This window comes from Streptopelia decaocto (genome assembly GCF_964273445.1).
Source record: "Streptopelia decaocto genome assembly, chromosome: 17".
Lineage (NCBI taxonomy): Eukaryota > Metazoa > Chordata > Aves > Columbiformes > Columbidae > Streptopelia > Streptopelia decaocto.
The window spans coordinates 2,224,568-2,248,424 of record NC_138672.1 but is presented as its reverse complement, the minus strand read 5'-3'; the positions used below and the strand labels follow the sequence as shown (position 1 = coordinate 2,248,424).

Here is a 23,857-nt window from a genome sequence, read left to right as displayed (position 1 = left end):
TCCTTCTCTGAGACATTCAGACCCCCTGGACCCCCCTGTGTGATCTGCTCTGTGACCCTGCGTGAGCAGGGCTGGGCTGGGGATCTACAGAGGTCCCTGCAACCCCAACCAGCCTTGGGATTCTGCAATCTCAGGGCCCTGGCTCAGGATTATTGACTTTCTTTAACTTTTGCTGTGTATGTGTATCTGCTCACCCCTAAAGACTCAACCAGGATCTGGGTAACCATAAGAAAAAGCTTATTATCTTCTTTTGATATGTTAAATGACTTCCCATCAGTCATGTGCCAAATTCATAGGGAACCCAGGCCTGGTGGTGGGTGTGTTGGGTGTAGGTGAGGAGGCAATCAGGAGGAAAACCTGAGAAGAAGCTGCAGTGTTTTGAGAAAAGTTGCTTTGAGGAAAGCGGCTGCTTTCTTTGAATGATTAGAGTGAGCTCAAAACCCGGTTTTACGGGTTTCTGTTTGTTTGTTTTTCCCATCGCTAGTAACATTGTGGGAATAATTCTGACTTTTGGCTGGCTGTGGTGTTCCACTCCCAGAACAGTGAAACAGCGCTTCGTATCCCCACCCCACCTCAGGCAGCCATGAGAAGAAGCTTTTTCTTTTTAAATTTTCGGTGAACATCAGGCTGTCCTCTCCTCCCACATTGGGAAATGGGCTTTCTATGGGATCCTGGGGTGGCACCGCTAAGGGACTCATCCATTGACTCCAACATGGAGCGGGTCCCAGCAGTGACTCTGAGAGCCAAAGCCAGTTGCTGATACAAAGACAAAAGAGCACTTCACTTGGACCATGTTTCCTTCAAGGGGCTCAGGAGAAAGTTAGAGCTGCCCATTGTTGCTGTTGGGGTTGGTTTGTCTTGCAGCTGGGAGCACAAAGAGGTTCCGATGTTAGATTGTCTCCTGGTTTTTGCTCAGTCATTGCCGGCGCTGTTGGAGAGAAGCCCTGGAAGGTGTTGTCAGCTGGTGACTTCCTTGGGAACATCATTGTCCTGCCTGTCCCGGCAGGACAGTCACTAAGGATGGCAGGGTGGGAGGTCACTGCCATTTACACAGGGTCCAAACATCTAGGGAAAGCCTAGGAAGGCCATAACTAACTCCAGCTTAAAGATCTTACCATTTGGAGGACATGATGGTGGAGTCACCATCCCTGGAGGGGTTTAAAAGGCATTTAGGCAAGGTTCTTAGGGACATGGGTTAGTGCTACAGTTAGGTTATGGTTGGACTCAGTGATCCTGAGGGTCTCTTCCAACCAAAATGATTCTATGATTCTGTGTTCTGTGTATATTCAGAGCTTTTGTGTCCCCACAGCTCTTGAGAGGTTGGTCACTGCATGGGCAGCCCTGAAATGCAGAGGTGTCCCTGACACCCTGGTGGGATGGGTGGCAACAGGAGTGGTGGCCACCAGCCCTTGAGGAAAGCATCTGCAGATGGGAACTGTCACGTAGGACCCCATTGTCCCCATGGCTTCTGGCTGGGCAGCAGCTGCTCTGCAGGTGGAGTCCCCTGAAAACGGTGTTTCTAGCTCTGGTTGACTGAATCATTGTACAAAGTGGGCAGCGGGCTGTTGCTGTTGGCTGGCCTGGGTGTACAGCAACGTGTTGTACCTATGGAGAGTGCTGGGGACAGGCTGGGCTGTGGGGGGACATGGTTCAACACATAGGCACCACTGGGAGAGGGACAGCAAGTTATTTACGAGTTAACAAGTGGTGGTTGAAAGCCACAGAAAGTAAGCTGGAGAACTATCTGGGAGCGCCTTTTCAAATGAAATGTGCATCGTATTTGTTATTTTATAGCCTTGTGCTGGGTTTCTGTAAAGGCAACTTGGTGCTGAGGCGATGGGCAGCTGGCGGCCGATGCCTTTGTGAAGAGGGGCCTGTAAGTGCCCCCATTCATCCCGCCATCCACAAAACTCCTGCTTGTTGGGAAGGTGGCTCTGAATAACTTTTCTGTTTGGCCACCAAATACTGTGCTCTGTGTGGACCAGCCGTGGTGCCCGGATATCAGTTCCTTGTGGTTTCTTGAACTGGCTCCCAGTCAATTCTTCTGGTCCCCTCTGTCCCCCCCAGAAACCACCAACAGGTTCTGTTGCCGTTGCCACAGACACAAGAAACGTCCCGTGCCTGTTGCTTCACCGGTGACTTCAGCTGCAGCTCTGGAACAGCACAGAGTGTGAAGAGCTGAAGGTGCAAAGGCTTTGTGCTCGCTGCTGCTGCTGCCAGGAGTTTTCCTCCCTTTTTCCCCCCGAAGCCTTTCTCGTGATGTGATCTGGTAGCCCAGATCTAAATCACTTCAGCTGTGCAGAAAGGCCAGGCTTTGGGAGGGTTTTCTTTGCCTTCATCAGAAAAACTGAGATTGGAGGTGTCGAAAGTGGTTGTTTTTTATAGTGATTCGTGGCGCGGGATGAAGTGGTGAATCAGAGGTAAATGAATCCCTCTCCTTCACGTGGAAATGCCGACCCGCGGGCTGTCTCAGTTCGTGGTGCGCTGGGGACGGTTGGTTAAAGAGGACACAGAGGTGGTGGCTTCGGGGCGCACGCGGCTCCAAGTGACAGCGATCCTGCGGCGCTCAGCCTCGGGACTTGGCTGAACCACGCATTGCAGGATTTATGTTTCTTTTCCGAGTCACACGTCTCCTGCAGGAGTTTGCTGTATTTATATTTGTAGCTGTTACTTGGAGCGGTTTATAACAGGGATTCCCAGCTCAGTTGCTGCTGTTCGCTTGCAGCGTTTTCGCCCAATTAGGCCTGTGTGTGCTGCTTCCCGTTCAGCCACATGTTTCTCCTGACTCTGTTCCCACCCGTTTGGAGCAGCCCAGACCCCGCGATGGGTGACAGCACGTCCAGCACAGCGGGATGGGCGCTGGCAGTGCCTGCCGGCCCCAGCCCAAGAGCTGTTTGTCCTTTTGGACCGTTTTCCTCTCGTTTGCATTTCCACAGAAGTCTTGCAAGCCCCGTGGGGCTCCCCTTTGGGCATCCCGAGTGTAGAAAGGCAGCGGAGCGGTTGGCTCTGGGTCCCGTCAGCAGCCGACGGGTACTGCTGCTCCATCCCCACCCACCCGAGGTGCTGCACTGCTCGCCCTGCACCGCAGTATTTCCTCTTCTTCTCTTTTTCTTGCTAGCTTGGTGTGCTGGCCTTGGGCCAGGGTCATTTGGAGAGGTCCAACGCATTAACATTCCTCAGGGCAGTGGTGTCAGGGAAAAAGGCAGAGAAATTCACCATGAAACTGCCTAAAAACAGAGGAAAAGCAAACAGCACTTGTGTTGTAAATCAAAGAGAAAGGGGCAGAGACTCTTTGGCTGATGTGGATAATTTTCTGATGGTAGGAATAGCATTAGGTCCGTATTTGTGTTTTGGAGGACTGAGGTACCTGTGAGTTGATCAGGAGAAGTTTTATACAACACTATTTAAGCTCTTGATCTGGGCCGTGCTTTACGAGAAACATTCTGTAGGGGATTTTTGAAGTAATGCATTAAGTCAGAAATGTTTCTAGACAAAGTGAAGAGGGAATCCTTCTGTTTTGAGCCTCTCAGTCTTACGCGCACATTTGATTGGTGCTGTGATGCTGATGTCTCAGCTGCTCTGCACGTAATTCATGAGAACTTTGGGTTCTCCTTAGTTATACCAAATGAAATAGTGCTGCAGAAGTCTTAAGAAACTCAGTGTGACCTCTGACATCTTGTTGCCAAGACACAGGGAGGGGCGAGTCTTGGAAATTTTTATAGGCTTCAGCCGTCATTATTCTTTGGAAATGGATCCACCTCAAGGGCTCTATTCTAATCTTTTTTTTGCACGATTTAGATGGAAAAGCATTGGAACGTGGCTCTCCCGTTGGATACACGCGAAATCGATATTCAGGGACCTGGATTTTTGACCATGCATTGAGATACACGTCCGGTATGTGATGGAAGGGTGTTAAAGTCTAACCAGGGATCAGGGAGCAAGGGAAGGCTCTGGATGCGACGCGTGTGTTGCCCAAATTCCAACCGCGAGGCTTAGGAAAAGCCTGGCAAAGCCGAATGCACCGACTAACCAAAAACCTTCCCCATCTGCTCTCCCACTTTAACCTGCATGATACATCCTGATGTGGACGAAGTCCAAGATAAACCATGACCACAGTGGCATTGTCCGAGGCAACACAGGCATGTCCTTTGTAAGGCCTTAACACATAGTGAGTGATGTCTTCTTTTTTTCCCCACTTCATCTTTCCTTCTCTCTAATAACACGTTTATTGTGACAAGTCATCCCTCCCTTCTCTAATATGAGGATCTGTGCCTCTGCCCCACAGATCTTGGTGTGCTGCTACAGAGTTGTGGCTGTTGAGTTGTCTCACTGCCCGCAGGACTGTACATCAGTAACTCAGCCCCGCAAAGCGCTGCCTGCCCGGAGCAGTGAGTGCAGGGTGGGGACAGAGGTTCCCCCTTGAAAAAGATTACTCCAGCTTTTCATAGAATCAGCAGTTTGGGTTGGAACCTTCCCAGCTCCCCCAGTCCCCCCCTGCCATGAGCAGGGACATCTTCACCAGCTCAGGTTGCTCAGAGCCCCGTCCAGCCTGGCCTGGGATGTCTCCAGGGATGGTTCAGCCACCACCTCTCTGGCCAACCTGGGCCAGGCTCTCACCACCCTCAGGGCAACAATTTCTTCCTCATGTCCAGCCTGAATCTCCCTCCTTTAGTTTAAACCATCACCCCTTGTCCTATCACAACAGGCCCTGCTCAGAAGTCTGTCCCTGTCTTTCTTATTGGCCCCTTTTAAGTCTGGAAAGGCCGCACTAAGGTCTCCCCAGAGCTTCTCTTCTCCAGCTGAACCCCCCAGCTCTCTCAGCCTGTCCCTAGCAGAGCTGTTCCAGCCTCGGGTCATTCCTGGGGCTCCTCTGGCCCCTCTCCAGCAGCTCCATGTGTGTCCTGTGCTGAGCACCCAGAGCTGGACCAGCACTGCAGGGGGGTCTTTACCAGTTCTCCCAGTGCCCCGTGTGGGCCCAGCGCTGGTTCGGGGTGCGGGTGGGTGTCAGGGGCGGTTTGCTATTGGTACAGCCCAACCTGGGTGATCTCAGGGGGTCGGTGGTTGTGGGACCCCGGGATGGTCAGTGCACTCATCTGTTGGTGCTGCTGCCTTGGGGCTCCAGCTCGAATAGTTTTCAGGAAGGGGTTTTGGAGGTTGGCGGTGGATATAATCAGTCCTCGAGCGTGGAAAAGGACGCTGCCAACCTTCAGATATCCAGGATTTCACTTAAAAAAGCCTGTGTGGAGTGACCGTGGGTGATGACTATCCCATATATGTGCATCTGTGTATAAAATACAACTAGCTACGATACTTTAAAGGCTATGGAGCAGATCAGACATAGTCAAGTGAATATATCATTATTCTAGAGTATTTTTTCAGGTGCGTATTCTAGTGTATCAGACTGTAGCGAATTGCCTCTTTCAGCATCAGTGACCAAGCAGCCTCCCCAGCTCAAAGCCCGTCCCAAGTGATGGGAACAGCGATGGACGGGGAATTCAGCGCTGTTGGGGGCTGGAAGGAGGGGTGTTTTGTAAGCAGTAGGGAATGGGAAGGGAAAAAAAGAACATGGGTATCACCTGTTCAGATACACAATTGGTTTTATTCTTGAGTAGCGCTGGGTAAGTATTGCCATAAAACGGCATTTGAGAATATTCATTTGGATGTGTGTGTGAATGTTTTATTCTTGTTTGTGGCTTGTCCCGGAGTTTTCCTGGTTTGCACGGTCGGGAGGAGATTGTTTCAAGGTTGCATGAGGAAGCGTCCATGGAAATGAAATGCTATGTTCATACCAAATATTCAGCCTTTCTTTCTCCCGCCTCCTCTTTCAGCGAGTGCTGCTCCCATCCCCGTGAGCAGCACACAGGATCGCAGTTACTTACCTGCTGATGGACAGCTAAGAAATGCAGCACATATTGCAAGTGAGAGCTTGGAAGGTGAATTTATAGCCTGTTCACCAAGAGGGAGTGAGGCAAAGAAAGGTCGAATCAAATAACAAATCAAAGGAAATTTCTGTCTGCCTGTCCAATAAACAGAAGAGGCAAAATTCATTGCATAATTTCATCATTACAAATGATTCTCCCAGCTCTCTTTCTCTGGTTTCATTGCAAATGGCTGTTTGGGGATGTGTGTTTTCTGGAATTGGAGACGCAGATTGAGAAGGGAGACTACTGTGGTCATGTGCTTTTCCTTAAAAAGGTCAGAAGTTCTATTTGTATCTATTTGGTTTCCTCCGGGTGGATATTTACCAAATCTCTATGGGTTTCTTGAGAAATTTGTACATTTCTTGAGAAATGTGGAGAACTCCTTGCCTCACATAACACGCTGCCTGCTCTTTGCAGTTGAAAAGCTTTTTTTCCCATATACGAGGAACTTACTGAAAAGTAATTCAAGGTTATTTCTGTCCATAGGAAATATTAGTCATGATTATAAAATTATAAGTCAGGTTATTTTGAGAGTGGCCCTTCATGTCAGCAAAGTTAGAAAGATGTACTGAAAATGAAAGTTCAGGGTAATATGCCAAGGAATCTTAAATAAGGCTGAAAAAATAATTGAGTCTGGGATAGTGATTTCCTGCATTTATTTCCATGAACCTTCCAAAAATTACTTTGCTGCAAACGGCATTCTTCTGTTCCCAGTTTATGGATAAGTATGCGGTGAGGTTGTTTTTCCCGATTTAACACGGTGATGTATGCTTCTCTGTCTTGTTTTCCAGGGTCTTACGAGTGTGGAATATGTGGGAAGAAATACAAGTATTACAACTGTTTCCAGACCCACGTGCGAGCGCATCGAGGTATTTCACTCCTCCTCCAGTCTTTGGGGACCCTGGGGTAACATTCAGGCTCAGGGGGTGTTTTCGGGAAGACCTTGATGGTTGCTCTGCTGCTTCTCTGTTCGTCACTCGTGTTTTCGGGTGGCCCATTCGCAGGACAGACTTTGGGGCTGATGCGGTTTGGTGGTTCTCTACTCCAGTGGTATTTTCTGCGGTCGGGAGCAGCCGTTGTTGTGTTGGGTGCAGTATTGACTGCCCGGGCTCTCTGGGGGCATCACTGTACATTGGGAGAGCTGCAAACCCACAGGTTTCTCCTGGCAGATGCCCCAGCGCAGGGCCGGGCACGTCCCGAGGTGTCCGCTGGGTCTCCTCGTCCATCCCCGGTAGGTGGGGACAGGAGGATGTCAGGTCAGATATCGGCATCGCTACACCGCTGAATTTTTATGTTAAAATGATACTTGAACTCACTGTCCAGGTTTAAGGCAAGGCAGCAATAAACCGTGGCAGATGCTCCCTATTATCCCCTCACTTCCCACCACCCCTCCTTTAGATCAGAAAGATGACTGGAAAGATAAGGGGAAGGGAAGAGAGACTTAGACTTCAAGTTGGAGAGTTTTAAGGGCTTTACTAATGCTACTAATAAATAGAGAATACATACAAAATGCACAAACCCAGTCTAAGTGCTGGACGTGGCGCTGGCATCGCTCAGCGGCAGAGCTGGGGCTGCGGGGCTGGCGGCTCCAGCAGCTGCAGCTCAGGCCCCGGGAGTCACGGGCGGGACTGCACAGCAAACGGAACCTGGGTGCGAATCAGGGCCTGAGGGTCACAGACAGACAGACAGACAGACAGACAGGGGCCTCTCTGGATGCCGGCCATGGGCGAAGAGAGAGTGACCCTGTGATCACCCTCTTATATAGGGGTATGACCATTATGGGATGGAATACTTAGTTGGTCAGTTCTAGTCACCTGTTCCATCCACCCCTCCTCAAACACGCCCCCTCACAACAGAACATGGGAAAACTTATCAGTCTTTCTTGGCTACCATAGTAATAGATCTAAACACGAGCTTCTTCAGCATCCCGTTGGTCTCCTATCAGCACCGAGTGCAGCATCCGAGGAAAAATATGCAGCTAAAACTCAGAAAAGTACAGCCACCTAAAGAACTGAGCTGGAAGAAAAATCACTAAAAGGGAACCAGTCTTGTTTTTAACAAAGCCGGGACACTCACCCCGTGTCCCTGCCGTCAGCTGGGGTCGCTTTCCAAATGTCCCGTTTGTCCGGCGTATCCCGTGCTTAGTCAGGAGCGGCTTTTATTTGAATTTTCTGCAAGTCTGGCCAATTTGATGTCGCTTAATTGCAGAAATGGGAAAGTTTTCCTTGGTGTTTTGTATAATTAGCGTAGCTTGTCTAGTTTGGAGATGCATATCTGAAATGACAACGGGGACATGAAACAAGCTCACGAGCCTCTCAGTGGCTTTATTTCACCCCAGTTGAGCGCTGGAGTCCGTGTGTCAGATTTACAGGAGCTTTAGCTCCTCAGGTGTAACCAGCGGCATCGGCGCTCGTGGTCGTCAATGAAACGCTTGACTGGGATGGCTGGAGGAGCATAAAGAAAACTCCTCGTGAAAAGTTTGGAAATCCGGGAATAATGGAGACTAATCCAATATAAACTTTTAAATGCGTGAACTCTCAGTGCACAGCTGAAAAGTGAACGTGCATCCGTAACTTCCCAGAGTTTTCCACAATCTTTAATTGCACGGCTGCATATTTGTCATGTGCTGCTTAACATCACAGAGCCGCTTCTGTACCCTTAGATACCTGCAGAATTGTTTGTCAAGGCTGGTGTTCCTTCTAAATACCAACACAATTCTTAAAAGTCCTTTAAATGTAACTACAAAGTAGCTTCACTCTGCATTTTAAGAGGAACATGCCTACAATAGTGAGCAGCAGTAATTTGCTGACGTGCGGAACGCTCTAATGTTGCATCACAACATTGCAAGATTTTTGCAATAATAATTGCAGCATTTAGATTTGGGACAAGGATTGCTTTTCTTTTACTTCTGTACCCCAAGCACTGTAGGATCCTTAATACAGGTGGAGTTTTAGAGCTGTATTAGTGTAAAGTCATGTCCATGTGATACAGTTGATTTGTATTTATATATTTATTTATATTTTGATCATGAAATCATGCTGTGCTATATATGAAAAGGTGTGGATGCATCGACACACACGCCTGCGATCAATAATCCATAGTTTTGTCATAAACTCAGGGGAAACATGACTTTACCTTTTGCTTCCAAAGCCTTTCTAATGTGTAGCTATTATTAGTAACTTTCATATCAGTGCTAGAGAAGCACAATTTATGTGAAACTTAGAAAACGTTGGTTTATATTGCTGTAAAGTGATGCGTGTAGTAGTAACGTTTAAAGAGCATTTGAATTGCCTTAAGACAATAAGAATCAAAATGAGATATTTATTCATGTACACTCCTCAGCAAGAAATCAAACTGAAGCTCAGTGCAAGTCTGTAAATGTGATTCTCCCAGAAACAGAACCGGAGCTGGCAGTTGAAGCAGTCGGGAAGGATACCTGTCTGCCTTTGAACGTGCATGTCATGTATAGTTAGGAAAAACAAGGATTATTTGGAGGAAAGGCCCATGTGATACAATGCAGTGAGAATGGTGCACAGAACTGTACCAGTATCACTGCTGGAAATAGTGTGAGAGTGCAAGACTCGAAGAAATTTTTTGCGAGAGATGCTTTTATTGCCACGCGTAGGTTTTGTGTAAAGAAGTGGCTGGTATTGCAGCATCATACCAAACGTGAGAGAACTCGGTGGAGACGCGCACGCCGGGGACGTGATCCTGCACTTGGCATGTTCTCCCTGTGTATCTTCAGTCCGTGTCTTGGATAAATCCGGACATTGCAGGCAACCCAGCTCCCCTTGGGCTGCTCGTCCTCGAAGCGCTGGAAATGGAGCTCCCTTGGCCGACTCCGTGCGGTTACCAGCTGCCAGAAACTCCGATCCTGAGTGCTGTAGGCACTTCTCTGTGGCTGGGCGAGGCGGGAGCCGGGGCGCGGTGGCAGGACCTGGCATTCCCTCTTTGCCCGCTGCATTTTCCGAGCGTCAGCCGTGGTTCCCCGAGGTCTGGGCCACCCATCAGTCACGTAACATCTGCCTTACCCTGCAAGTTTGACTGATCCTGGGTAAACTCAGCATCACAGTAGCTTAAGCAAACTCAGGCCCTTTTTTCTTCTCTTTAGGTGTTTTCTTCCAGGGCTTTTTGGGCATTCAAGCAGGAATATCTGCTTTCTGTGCTTTGCTGAAGGACGCAGCCCTTCTCCTTGAGCAGCCCTCTGCTTTTTGCTTTCTTGTTGGCTCCTGGGTCACTCATGGTCCTTGGCTGCACTGCGGTTTGGTCCTCAAGATGGACAGAGCTGGGGATGCAAACAGTTCAGCCCATGGGAGAGCAGATAGTAACCATGTTCATTTGGTTTAGACCTTTGGAGCAGAACAACTGAAACAACCACCTGTCTATTCAGTGACACAACTTCTGTCCCCAGGACGGGAGGTTTGGAGGTCCCACATTTTCCTTGCCTGGAACTGGGTTGTTTCTAAGCTGGGTTCTGTACATGTCGCTGTGCAGTGTGGAGCTGGGAGCTCTGCTGCCCTCGCAGCTCTTGCACTCGGTCCTTACTTGTCAGTTCTCTCTGGTACATCAGTTCCACATTAAGACTCTCACCTGGTGCCATCACGGTTTTCTTTGTAATGATCATTTTGGGGAGAAATTTCCTAGATGTTTGGGGTCTTTTATAACCGCACGTGCCTCTTCTCTAGATCTCCATGGTAAAGAAGCCGTGACGGAGGTGACCTGTGTTCTTTAGGCTGATTTTTCTTCTCGTCTGCCTTCAGGAACGGGTGGTTTCTTATTGGAAAACGGGGCATTTTCCTAGTTCCTTGAGTCCTCCCCGTGGTGCTCAGTGTTGGCTGGAGACTTTCAGGGAGCGACTGCTCTGGCGGTTCTCGAGCGCAAAGGGCTGGGGCAGCTCTGCGTCGGGATGAGAGAAAAGGCGGGGAAAGCTGAGCTGCAGGCACAGAAAACCCCACGTGAAACCTTCTGCAGAGGAACAGAAACGCAGCTGAGAAATTGTGGAATTGTGGAGCTGAAAGGCTCCTTTGTGAGCTGTTGTGCGGCCCCGCGGGATCGCGGCTCCGTCCTCCCGCGGAGCTGCCGGCGTTCGGCCGCAGCAGAAAAGCTGCACATTCCTGCTGGCGCTGGGAGGCTCAGTCCCGGCCGCCGCGCTGACAAACCTTCCCGCTTCGCCTACGTGCAACCCAGGCCTGGAAATTGTGTTGCTTACAGCGCTTTTTGTCGAGCTGTGTGAGGTTTTTCAAGTCGTTAAAAGGTTTGGATTCTCTTCAGGAGTTCGTCAGCTCCAAAGTTTTGTTTTGTACTGTTGGGTTGTATTTAAGCAACAAAAGGAGCAAAACATCTGCATGTTTGGAGTGGGGAAAATTATTTCGCTTTTAGGTAACTCAAAAGAAGGCTGTAAAATTATTTCACTTTTAGGCAACTCAAAGAAAAAAATGGTTGGAATCACTTTATTGCACTTTTAAAAAATGAATTTAAAAACCTTTGGGCTTACGGAGGTTTTTCCCCAGAGGAGAATTCTTCCGAAAGCAAATGAAAGCAAGGCTCCAGTTTAACCCTCGCAGGATATATCGCCTCTGTTCTCATAATTGGTGGAAGTTCTCTGTTTCCAGATAAGCTTTTCAGGGCTGAATGATGATTTTGCTGGAGTTGTTTTGCGTTATTATTTATTGAGATTATCGAGGTGCTGCAGAGCGATCGGCTCTTGTTACCGTCCCGCTGGGCTGTGCAGCCGGGGGCTCATCTGCCACCACAGGTGCTGGATGAGCTGGAGTAGGATTGTTTACTCACACAAAGTTTCTGCTTTAACTAATTGTTCAAAAACTTCTCAAGGCTTTTGAAGTTACGAGTTGATATTTTCCAAGAATGAGTTTTGCTGGATTCCACAAATACGAAAAGGAAGATGACTCGTTGGTACTGGAAAATGGCGCTTTGCCAAAGTGCACATTTTTTGAGGCTGAGTTGGAGCAGTTCTGTCACTGAAATGATTGGGAGCTGAGAAGTTGAAAATTAATAGCGAAAACAACATTGCTGAGCAGAGATGGTGTTTCTGAGCTGAAGATGGTTGGGTTTCATTTGTAGATTATCTGCTACTGAAAATCTATGGGATTTGGGGGGGTCCTTTGCCCTCTGTGCGGCATCCCAAGCATCCATCTTTTACTGGGTACATTTCTCAGTCCGCAGATTTTTACAGATGCAGCAAATGACTTGAGACACAGGAGTTAACTTGCTTGTTCTCCAGCCTTCCTGCCAACCTCCCTACTCTGACTGACTTTTGCAACTTTCTCAGAAATTGGTCTTTTGTTTTAAGGCTGTAATTACTTGGTCTCAGCCCAAATGAGATTTAGAGTGGGCTGTTAGGGGATTTTTAGTTGGGTTTTGTTTTAATTCATGAAGACTTCAGTCTGTCTTATGACTAAGAGTAACATTTCTTAAGCCAGTTCAGAAATGGCTACTCCTTAAACCTTTGTGTGTTGCTTGGTAATCGTTAAATTTGACTAAAGTACTTGTTAAAGCTCTTTAAATGACAGGAATGGCCTGGTGCATGCACAGTACATATCTTTTATGGTTTATTTATGCTGTTGGCTGGGAACGCCAGGCCAGCATTTTGCAGCGCTCCATTGTGCCACAGCTTGCTTTTTCCTTGAGTGATAGGTGGTAATTCAAACAAATAGCAGCTGTGGAAAATGCAGGGTTTGACTGGCGAGGTTTTGCGTACGGCACTGAGGGTTTCTGCTCTGGCCCCTTGCTTTGTGAAGTTGTGCCAAATTAATATCATCGCCTGGAAAAAAAAAGTGTTTGAATCAGGCAGGTTAAGCAAGTAGAAATATACAGATTCACAAACCCACAATCTTTTGGTTTTATTGTTTTTAAGAAATAAGGAAATGAAATGCAAACACTGCTCATTACTTGAGGTTGCAAATTTTAAATTCAGAAACGCTGTGACGTTCTGCAGCTGTGGCTTTCAGAGCAACGCGAGCACTATTCCAAGAGACATACGGAATATTTTGAAACGTAGTTATGTTATTAGATAATGTGACACAGAGTATATGCAATTTAGATGAATATTAAACGCTTCAGACTGGCTTGGAAATCGTATTCGTTTATGATCCTTGACTTGTAACGTTGGGTTTTCCAGCTCGTAGCTTTGCCCGCTGCGTTCATTTAGGGCTCGAATGTGATCTTTGCTGGGTGCTTCTTGCGTGGTACAGCAGAGAGAGCTTTCTGTCCATCTTTTCAGACGTGTCTTCAGTAAGAGGAGGGCGGAGCAGCCCTGGGGGGATTCTTGCGCCCCTCTCGGAGGCGTTGCCATCGCTGTCTGTGAGGGGTGCCCGGCTGTGCCGTCTCCCACAGGGGCTGAGCTGGGTGCACCGTGCACTGTTCGCTTTCCCGGGTTGACAGCACTTGCGCAGGGATTAAGCACATGGGCGATTTCAACAAACCTTCGGTAGAAGTGACGAAACTCATCGTCACGAGCTCCATGGATGACAGTGGGACTGTTGGGGTGTGTCAGTCCGGTCCGTGCACACCTCAGCCAGGGCCCGAGGTGAGAGGAGGTGGTACCGGGGATGGTGGCTCCAAAACCTTCCTGGGGCTCCGTGAAGCAACTCAGAGCCGGCTCCCTGTGTGCAGGGCTGGGGTACGGGTCCCTTCTAGCTGTCCCATTTCAAACCCAGGCCCCTGTGACAGTGTGGGCAACAAGAGCCCCAGGTTTGGAGGCTCTTGTCACAGAATCATAGAATAGTTTGTGTTGAAGGGACCTTCCCAGCTCCCCAGTCCCCCCCTGCCATGAGCAGGGACATCTTCACCAGCTCAGGTTGCTCAGAGCCCCGTCCAGCCTGGCCTGGGATGTCTCCAGGGATGGTTCATCCACCACCTCTCTGGCCAACCTGGGCCAGGCTCTCACCCACCCCATTTTTTACCCTCCTATTTTTTTACCCTCATGTTTCGCCTCTTCCAAAGGACTGCGAGGTGGCTTGGCTTAGCCCCACAGGGCTGCTGGCCTTTCACAGCCCGCTCCGTCGGCCCCCGGGGAGCCCGTGTGTTTACCGAGGCAGCTGCTCCTGGAGCTGCTCTTGTCTGGGCAGCACAGCCCGTGGTGGCGGGTGCTGTGCTGGAGAGCTCGGCCGGAGCAGAGTGAGCCGGGGCCGGCCGGGCGCAGAGTCGGCCGTCAGATCTAAGTGCAGTTCTTTCTCTTTGCAGACACTGAAGCTGCCTCAGGTGAAGGAGCCTCACAAGGCAGTAAGTACTCCTGGGGGTGCGCAAGGGGGGCCCGGGCTCGGCGTGCGTGAGCGCTGCGGGTGGCGCGGTGCGCGGGGCCCGCTCCCCCGGGGGCACGGCCAGACCCGCTGCCCGCGGCGCCCCCTGCGCTGCTGCGGCCGGAGCGCCGCGGGCTGTGGCGGGCGGGGACACGGGCCGAGGGGCCGGGGCTGCGGCGCGGGGTGCGGCCGGCAGAGGGCGGCCCGGCCGCGGAGCTGCGGCGGGGCCGGGGGGGAGCGCGGGGGCTCGGCTGAGGTGTGAGGGGAGCTGGGCGGTGTGAGGGGAGCTGGGCGGTGTGAGGGGAGCTGGGCGGTGTGAGGGGAGCTGGGCGGTGGGAGGGGAGCTGGGCGGTGGGAGGGGAGCTGGGCGGTGGGAGGGGAGCTGGGCGGTGTGGGGGGAGCTGGGCGGTGTGGGGGGAGCTGGGCGGTGTGGGGGGAGCTGGGCGGTGTGAGGCGGCGGCGGCCGCGGGCAGAGCTGGCGATCCGCTGCCTCAGCCCTGGCAGGGGGGCGCTGGGTGCTGCGGTCATCAAGTCTTGTAGGATTTTTGAACTTGACACCTGAAGTTGGGGGTGTGGGGGGTGTTTCCCTGTGCGAAGGAAGGATGTTGATAAAACAGAGCCCAGGTGCGGAGGGGCTGGGGCAGCGGGTCTGTGCGCCGGGGTGGTGGCATCAGGGGGAACCTGGTGGCCCCTATGAGGGTGGGATGGGGAGATGGAGGCAGGAGGTTTGGGGTGGAGAGAGGATGAGAGATCATGAGCAAGAAGTGGAAAGAAGAGAAGTTGTTGAAGGAAGAGCTTTTCCCTGTGCTGTGGTGCAGGTTGGCCCAGAGAGGCTCTGTCTTCTGCATCATGGAATCCCAGAATGTGAGGGGTTGGAAGGGCCCTGGAAAGCTCATCCAGTGCAATCCCCCCATGGAGCAGGAACACCCAGATGAGGTTACACAGGAAGGTGTCCAGGCAGGTTGGAATGTCTGCAGAGAAGGAGACTCCACAACCTCCCTGGGCAGCCTGGGCCAGGCTCTGCCACCCTCACCAGGAACAAGTTTCTTCTCATCTTGAAGTGGAACCTCCTGTGTTCCAGTTTGAACCCATTGCCCCTTGTCCTGTCACTGGTTGTCACCGAGAGGAGCCTGGCTCCATCCTCCTGACACTCACCCTTTATATATTTGTAACCATTAATGAGGTCGCCCCTCAGTCTCCTCCAGGCTAAAGAGACCCAGCTCCCTCAGCCTTTCCTTGGAGGTTTTACAAGACCAGTCTGGGTAAAGTTTCAGGTACCCGAGTCTGAGCTCAGAGCAGACCCTGCTTTGAGCAGGAGGTTGGACCAGAGACCTCCTGAGGTCTCTGCAAATCCAGACTTTGCTATGATCATATTAGGTGAGAGCCAAAGGTTCCATTGCAAAGGTAAGTTACCAGCCTTGGTGGTTACAGATGGCAGGATCACCAAACTTACCCTGGGTGGATATAAAAATGTTAGATAAAAGAAAAATAATAATTATAAAGTGCAATCATGCCACCTTCTTTGAACTGCTGTATTTTCCAGCCCACACTGTGACAGGTGGAGAGCTGGGCTAAGCATAAGGGAGTCTGGGCGTTCTGTTTGCAGAAGGAAGCAGAACTGACTTTGCTGCAGGTGGGGAATGAAAATCCTGATCCGAAACATCTCGGTAGCAACCAGCCATCACTCGGTCTGTACGCACTGCTGGTGCTCAGTGGAGGGAAGAGGGGCTCTGCAGCCGGGCCCTTCCTCTCTCCATTGACCCAGTGACATGTGCTGTCCAGCTCCCGGCAGGGAGACTCCTTTCCAGGCTCCTGTCACCTCCTTTGGTGTCTCATTTTCAGTAGGTGCTCTGCTGCTCATTGGTGTTTTACTCATCCTGAATCTTTCCAGGCTCATCTCCTGGTCCCCTTGCTCTGAATTATAGCTCTGGGCCCTACTATGTTCTGGGCTTTGCTCTGTGCATCCTGCACTCATTATTTGGTATTTGACGTAGTATCCTTTTTGCCAGAGCTTGGGAACCACCTTGTGCAAAGAGATAAGTTTTTCTGTAAGTCAGCTTTTCCTCTTCTTACCTGTCATTGGAATTTTTTTGGCTGAGACAGACAGAGCAGAGTGAGGTATAGAGAGTAAGAAGGGAAAAAACCATGAGGGTTCATGCCTCAGCCGCGTGGGCAGACCCTGTGTTGTTCAAGCCATAGAAGGATTTCTGTCAGTATAAGTGGCACTTCTGTGGTGGCTGGATCTTGGGGAGGGGGAGAAGGGAAGGTCACAGGCAGAAGATGGCGCTGGGAGAGGACAGTGACAAGCAGCTGCTCCCTGCGCTGGGCTCAGAGGAGCTGCCGCGGTGGAGATGGAGCCGGCAGCAGCGAGAGGGGTTGGGGCATCTTCACGCAGGGCTGTACGAGTCTGGCCCCCTCCCCAGAGCAGGAATTGCTGAACCCCCTTTTTACCTGCCACACTCATTGCTATCCCGAAAGAGTCTCATCTACCTGAAAGAGCTGGAGGCAAGACCACAGCACCAGAGAAGGGAAACAGTGATGGGCTGGGGATGGGGATGCAGATCCACAGCCATCCACACTGATGGAACAACAGGCTGTGCCTGTCACCTGTCCCACAGAGCCACCGTGGAGCTGTACAGACGGTGCTGCTGTTCCTAAGTGCAGATGGTTGTAATTTCCTGACAAAATCACCTTCCTCTTCCCCTCCGTGCTGCAGTGAGATAGTTCAGCTGTCTTCTTTCCTCCCCGTGCCTTCCCCTCTGGGGCTGGATGAAATCCCTGGCCTACCCTCTGCAGTGCTCTTCTCCTTTTTCCACTCAATGGCTCTCTTGTTTCCTTGTCAGTCTGTTTGTTCCTCATATATTTTAGGAATTTTTTATTTATCTTTCCTTTCCTGCTATTTTTGTTTTGCCTGCTGCTCCGCTGCTATTCCTCTGTGACCCGATTTGGCTGTTTACACCCTTTCTATTACAGATGTCTGTATTGTTCAAATCTTCCTCTGCTATTTTGGTCTCATTGGGAACCTCTAGATTCACGGGCTCTGCAGGCATGGTTTGCTGCCTTCTAAAATTTCTCAGTATTTAAGGGATACAGCAGGACCTTGTTTTCCCTCATGTGCCTCTCTCTAGGGCACAGGTTGTGTCCATCCCAAACTGGAGTGGATGAGGAGCTCCCTTGACCATCCGCGGGTCTTTGGCGTTAGTTCAGATAACTAGAACTGCAGCTTTTTAAAAGCTGTTCAGGTTTCTCTGTGGTGAATTTTAAGGGGTATGTGTAGCTCACAGGCACAGTGGGCACCAGCAGAGTTTTGGTGAAGGCAACGCCGTGTGTCAAGCGGGGAGACATCTCGGGTGCCAGCTCTGCAGAACACACCAAGGGCACCTTGGCTTGGTCACAGGAGTAATGGAGCGTTGGTGACAGTTACCTGGGTTGTGCTCCGAGACTTATCCTGAGAGCCACGAGTCGTGCTTGTTCCTGGGAGGCAAAGTTTTCATCTCACCATTCTGGGGCTGAGAGCGAGTTGTGCTGGGCCTGTCGGGAGGGTGAGTTGCTGACGTGGTGGGTGAAGCTGTGTTGCCTTCAGGTCCGAAGGTTCGACTGCAGGAAGGGCTGGCCCGGCCTTTTTTCCTGGGAAGAATGGAGCCATGGGGCAAACTGGGACGCAGCTGAGCCCAGTGGTTTGGTTGCTGCTTGCTTTAAAGAGGAGACAGTGGTGTTTAGACTTTCCAGCTGGGAAGGCACTTTGAAGACTCCCTTGAGGAAAAACTGTTGCACTTTGTTGGTTATTTCCATCCTTTGGGGTTTTTGGTCTATAGATCGTGTCTTTGGGACTGCCTTTTATTTGGCCCCATTCTTGAAGGGACACAGATGTGTGGTATTGAGCAGAGGATGTGCTCATGGGGACATGTTTGCATGGCTTTGGGAGTTACTTTTCTAGCCTTGGCTTAGGGTCCAAGACCAGAATTCCCACATGTAGAGAGAAGAAAACAATGCAGCCCACAGTGCTAATGTGTTAATAAAGAGACTTGTCTAACTGCTCCCAGCTTTAACTGGCAGGGAGGAGAAAGGGAGGAGAGGCATTTGAAATAAACTTTCTATTTGATATTTTTTTCCTAGGCAAGGGTGGCCAGTTTGACACGTGGGTCGCTGAGTCTGTCAGGCTTTTCCGAGATGCTCGTACACCTCTGTGCTTTGCTCTAGACTTTTGGAAGTCCTCAGGAAGAAAGTTTGGGCTAGATCTGGGCTGTCATTCTCCTTGGAAATTCCAGTCATGTTTAGGAGAGTTACAACCTTTGTAAAAACAATCTCCCTCCTGCGGCTCGCATACCACAGGAAATTCTTGGCAACCTGACAGCGAAATACAGCGACGGGCAAGCAGGGGTCCACAGGGCCGGGCCTGGCGGGGACAGTGTGCCAGCGACACAGCTTTGGGAAGCATCACCTCAGATCTGAACAGATCTTTGCACTCTGCTGGGTCATAGAATCATAGGATCATTTTGGTTGGAAGAGACCCTCAGGATCATCGAGTCCAACCATAACCCACCCCTGGCACTGCCCCGTGTCCTGAGAACCTCATGTCCGTCTGTCTAACCCTCCAGGGATGGTAACTCCAGCACTGCCCTGGGCAGCCTGTTCCAATGCCCCACAGCCCTTTGGCGAAGAAATTGTTCCCCAGATTCAACCTCAACCTCCCCTGGCGCAACTCGAGGCCGTTTCCTCTTGTCCTATCACTTGCTACTTGGGAGAAGAGACCAACCCTCTCTATGCTCCAGCCTCATGATGCAGGTTGGGTTCAGTGCACATGTCACAGTTTGGGGACAATAGTTTTCAGCGCTCGGCTGGCACCAGCGCTGGGTCAGCAGCCCTGCCCATGGCGGTGCCTGGACCTGGGAGCTGCCCTTGGGTTAGGAAGGAGCCCCCAGGTGGTCTCCCGGCTGACAGGTTGTTTCTGGGCTCGTCCCCACGAGGTAGAGGGGGAGGCTGACGTTCCACCAGCACAGCCGTGGTCTCCAGAGCGTGGCAGCCTTTGCTGGTTCCAGATCTGTCTCTCTGCTACAGGTTATGGATTGTAATATTCAGTCTGTTGGATTTTGGTATTATTATTTTCTGTAGGAAAGAGGAACTTGTGTATAAGAACATCTCCAAAACAGGTTATGGATTGTAATATTCAGTCTGTTGGATTTTGGTATTATTATTTTCTGTAGGAAAGAGGAACTTGTGTATAAGAACATCTCCAAAATAACCGTAATGGCTTGCAGAGCTCAAGGTTACACTGTGAGTTTTATGGTAGCCCATGAAGCTTTAATTCATCTGGGCATGCATAAGCACTCACATGTCACTGTTGCTTTTTCTGATTGTGTCCCTACCTTTTTGAACCAGCCTAGGACAGAATTAACGTTGCTCTGGCAACTCTCAGTGTGGCACGAGCCTAATTACGACTTCCCAGTGGTCTTTTAATACCTGTTTTTGAAATACCAGATGTTAGCATATACACCAAATCGCACTCCCAGTCCCTAGTACTTCTGAACCTTTTCCTGGCTGGCCCTCGGGTGACTTTACCGAGGAGTTTGCTGTTCTGCAGGACGGAGAGAAAGTCACTTGGCAGTGGCCACCAGCGGGCGAGTGGCGACGGAAAGGACATGAGTCGCTGGGCGTGCAGCCCAGTCTCTGTGCCCTGGGAAAGAAAGCACAACAGCAAAGGTGCAGAGAAATGGGGGGGAAGAGTTATTGAAAGCTGAAGCTTTCTTAAAGTATATCTGGTGTATTAACTTCATGTATGTCTGGTGAGCTCCTCAGGGGAGAAGTCCTGAGGCTGACGAATGGTGCTGATTAGTATTGTGGGGAAGAGTCTTACCATTCCTGGAATTTTTAAATAAAATCTAGTGTGTCGGCCAGGTTGGCTGAGTTCAGGTGAGCTGCTGACAGTGTGGTTTGCTCTTTTCTTTGCCCTTGTTACAACTTTTTTGAGGATCGTGACAAGCAAGTTGTAGTTTAAGAGCAGGTAGTGCCCATGAGTGTGAAGGTTGCTCCGTTAGATTGTTAGCATCCCATCCTTATGGTAAAAGTGGCACTGACATGACCCTCAAAGGAGAAACTCCAGTCCCAGCTCTGTATGTGATGAAACCAGCGGGACAACCCAGTATCTCTCAGTTTTTGTGTTATGGGCTCAATGCCATCGCCATCCCTGGCTCAAAGCCCGACTCCAAGCTTGGGCTTTGCCATAGCAGGCACTGGAACAGGCTGCCCAGGGCAGGGCTGGAGTCACCATCCCTGGAGGGGTTTAGAAGGTGTTTAGATGAGGTTCTCAGGGACATGGGGCAGTGCTGGAGTTGGGTTATGGTTGGACTCGATGATCCTGAGGGTAATTTCTCTTTGCCAGATCTTCAGTCTCTCTTATCAAGTACCTCAATGTAGTGAAGTGTTTATGCCTCAACGCAAGACCTGTTTGAATTCTGATCGTATCCCAACTCCTCATAGCTAGCTGGAATTCTTATCAGACTCATGATGGGTCCCATCTTTGAAAATAAAATATCAACGGTGCTGTCATCTGTGAGCTGTATTTCCTCCTTCCCCATTCACAGTAGGATCTTATCGTGTGCTAGTTTGTGCCTGGATGCTGAACTAAGATCCGCTGCTTGGTGCGGGGACACACACTGACTGTCATCGGGGTCTGAGGATGTTGTAGGCTGTAAACTGAATGTTTTTCTTTGCAGTTTCTTGGCCAGAAGCATTCAAACCCAGCACCAGTGCACAGGACGGCATCCACGAGGAGCGCGTGTCCCCACTGTGGGACACCATTTACTTACAAGGAGAAAAAAAGGAAAATTGTGGTTTTTTTCCAAATGGAATATACAGTAAATATTTCACAACCCCATACATTAAAAAAATGATTGGCTTCAAATCTTAAAAATGTATTTCCCTTTGGGTTCTGACTAAGCATGAGAAAGCTCAGCCTAAGAGGGAATTTAGCTGAAAAAGCTTTGCAAGGTTAGAAGCGAGGCTGTGGGCTGGAATGCTGTGAATTGAAACCATGAAATGAATATATTCAAAATTAAGGTTTTATTGCCCAGACCTTACACATATGTGGTGATTTTAGTGTTCTAATGGAAAGATATGTGAGTTGCTTTGCTGGTGTTAATTTAAAGTTAAGGAAGAACCTTTAGCATCTCCATTTTTTTGATTAATTTTCAGTATTTGAATTTGCAACCTTAATGTTTCCTTAAAGTCAATTTTAGCTTTTGATTTCCTTTCATTTTGGGGAGAGTGACAGAGCAAAAAATGGGAAGTTCTACTCTTGTGCTTGGTCTTGCCCAATTAAAAGCGTAACGCAAACGATGTGTGTGTGTGCAGACCCACGTACTCACGCCGAATGAACAGTTAGTCATTTACAACTCTGTGATTAATTTCTGCAATGTTCTTAGTTAATAATTCTCCCACTTCTTGGGGAGAGCTCTAAAAAGGGATTTTATTTTTCTAATGTGTTTGCGTTTTAAGCAGGTAAAATCCCTTTAGATTCCCATTTGCCTAACAAGTAGATGAGTATGTTCATCTTCAAATTTAAATGACCACTGGGCTGAGACCAAGAATGATGAATTTCGGTGAAGGAGGAGGACATTAAGAAAATAATATGGAACTTAGTTCTGGGAGCTACAAAATGTTGACCTTAAGGCCTGAGATGTTTTCCTTCAGTGCTTTAGTTGTTGCCTTTCACAAAATGTATTTCTGTGCAACTCTGGCCCAGGGTTATTTGTTCTCCCCTGGAACAAGACGTTTTTGGCACAGGTAACACAGGTTACTCCTGTCTTGCTCGTACATTCTCCTTCTCTGAGCACATTGCAGGACTGGGATGGGAGAGAGTTCCTCACTGCAATTTCTCAGGTTTTCTGTAACACGGGAGATCCATTTCCCTTTACCTTTCTTTTATCCTTTGTTCCAGTTTTGACCCAGCGCCTTCACATCACAGCACCCATGTCTTTTTTGAGGCTGGGTGAAACAGGTAACCATTCCCGGACCTGGTTTTAACAGAGTAAATTTGAAGTTGCTCTTCTGACATACTGGTTGCACTGAGGGTTCTTTTTGGCTGTTCTCAGTTCAGGTGTCCTGTTGGGTGTCTTGCCCTGTGACGGCACAGGGTGTGCTCAGGCCCATGGCACACGGGCCCTCACGCTGGAGGATTTGACATTCATGCGAGTCCTGCGGTCCCACAGCTCTGGAGGGGTTGCTGTGTCTGTAGTTTTAATGTAAGGTTTTAGAAAAGGAATCTTTCTATAAATCTGTGATCTTCACATTGTCTCTAAATTGGAGAGACACAGGTTGGACAGATGAATGAGGAATTGGCTGGATGGTCGCACTCAGAGAGTTGCGGTCGATGTCTCGATGTCCAAGTGGAGACCAGTGACGAGTGGCGATCCTCAGGGGTTGGTATTGGGACCAGTGCTGTTTAACATCTTTGTTGGCAACATGTACAGCGGAGCTGAGTGCACCCATAGCAAGTTTGCATTGTCAGCAAGCCGTGTGCTGCGGTCGACACGCTGGAGGGAAGGGATCCATCCAGAGGGACCATGACAGGGTTGAGGTGTGGGCCCGTGCAAACTCCATGGAGTTCAACAAGGCCAAGTGCGAGGTCCTGCACATGAATGGGGCAACCCCAGGCACAAATACAGGCTGGGCAGAGAATGTGTTGAGAGCAGCCCTGAGGAGAAGGGCTTGAGGGTGTTGGTTGCTGAGAAGTTCAACATGAGCCAGTAATGTGCGCCTGCAGCCCAGAGACCACCCGTGTCCTGGGCTGTGTCACCAGTCCCATGGGCAGCAGGTTTGGAGGGGATTGTCCCCCCACCCCGCTCTGTGAGACCCCCCTGCAGTGCTGGTCCAGCTCTGGGTGCTCAGCACAGGACACACATGGACCTGCTGGAGAGGGGCCAGAGGAGCCACAGGAATGACCCGAGGCTGGAACAGCTCTGCTGGGGGACAGGCTGAGAGAGCTGGGGGGTTCAGCTGGAGAAGAGAAGCTCCGGGGAGACCTTAGTGTGGCCTTTCTGGACTTCAAAGGGGCCAATAAGAAAGATGGGGACAGACTTTTGAGCAGGGCCTGTTGTGATAGGACAAGGGGTGATGGTTTAAACTGGAAGAGAGGAGATTTAGATTAGATATAGGGAAGAAATTGTTGCCCCTGAGGGTGACGAGGCACTGGGACAGGTTGCCCACAGAAGTTGCTAATGCCTCATCCCTGGAAGGGTTCAAGGCCACAACCGTTCCATGATTCTATGATCTTATATAGAAAATTTCTAGTATACCCATAAAAGTTAAATTTCTGCCCTTTTCCCAGACACTGGCCAGGTAGACCGTGTTCATAAAAAGCTGGATGTTAATACTCAGCCAAAGTGATGGAGAAATACATTTACTCTAATTAAAAAAGGGTAAGAATTGTAGTAATCCCAAATTGTTCCAATCATCCATCAGTTTGTCCTGAAGATGCCAGGAGAGCTTTATTTAAGAGAGAAATACATCCTTCCGCTGTTCATCGGGATGTGATACACTTTCTGTCTTCCAGCATGGTTGGAATTTAGCAAGAGAAAAGGTGTTCAGACAGCATTAATTCTTCCAGATTCCTCTTCCAACCTGAACCTGTGTCTGCCGAGCTGTGTGCTGGCATTTCAACAATAAGTCTGAATAGCACAC

The 23,857-nt window shown here is 49.8% G+C and overlaps 1 protein-coding gene across 6 annotated transcripts in view; it reads left to right on the top strand.

Moving 5' to 3' along the window:
• ZNF618 (zinc finger protein 618) overlaps positions 1–23,857 on the top strand; it is a 163,024-nt gene that overhangs the window by 85,089 nt on the left and 54,078 nt on the right. For 3 of the 6 annotated variants that reach the window (XM_082067497.1, XM_082067496.1, XM_082067498.1), the window contains exons 4-6: positions 3,799–3,894; positions 6,713–6,790; positions 14,124–14,162. In XM_082067497.1, the coding sequence (XP_081923623.1) occupies positions 3,799–3,894; positions 6,713–6,790; positions 14,124–14,162 (213 nt within the window). The remainder of the gene's footprint in view (positions 1–3,798; positions 3,895–6,712; positions 6,791–14,123; positions 14,163–23,857) is intronic. The other 3 variants (XM_082067501.1, XM_082067500.1, XM_082067499.1) reach the window with 1 other exon arrangement.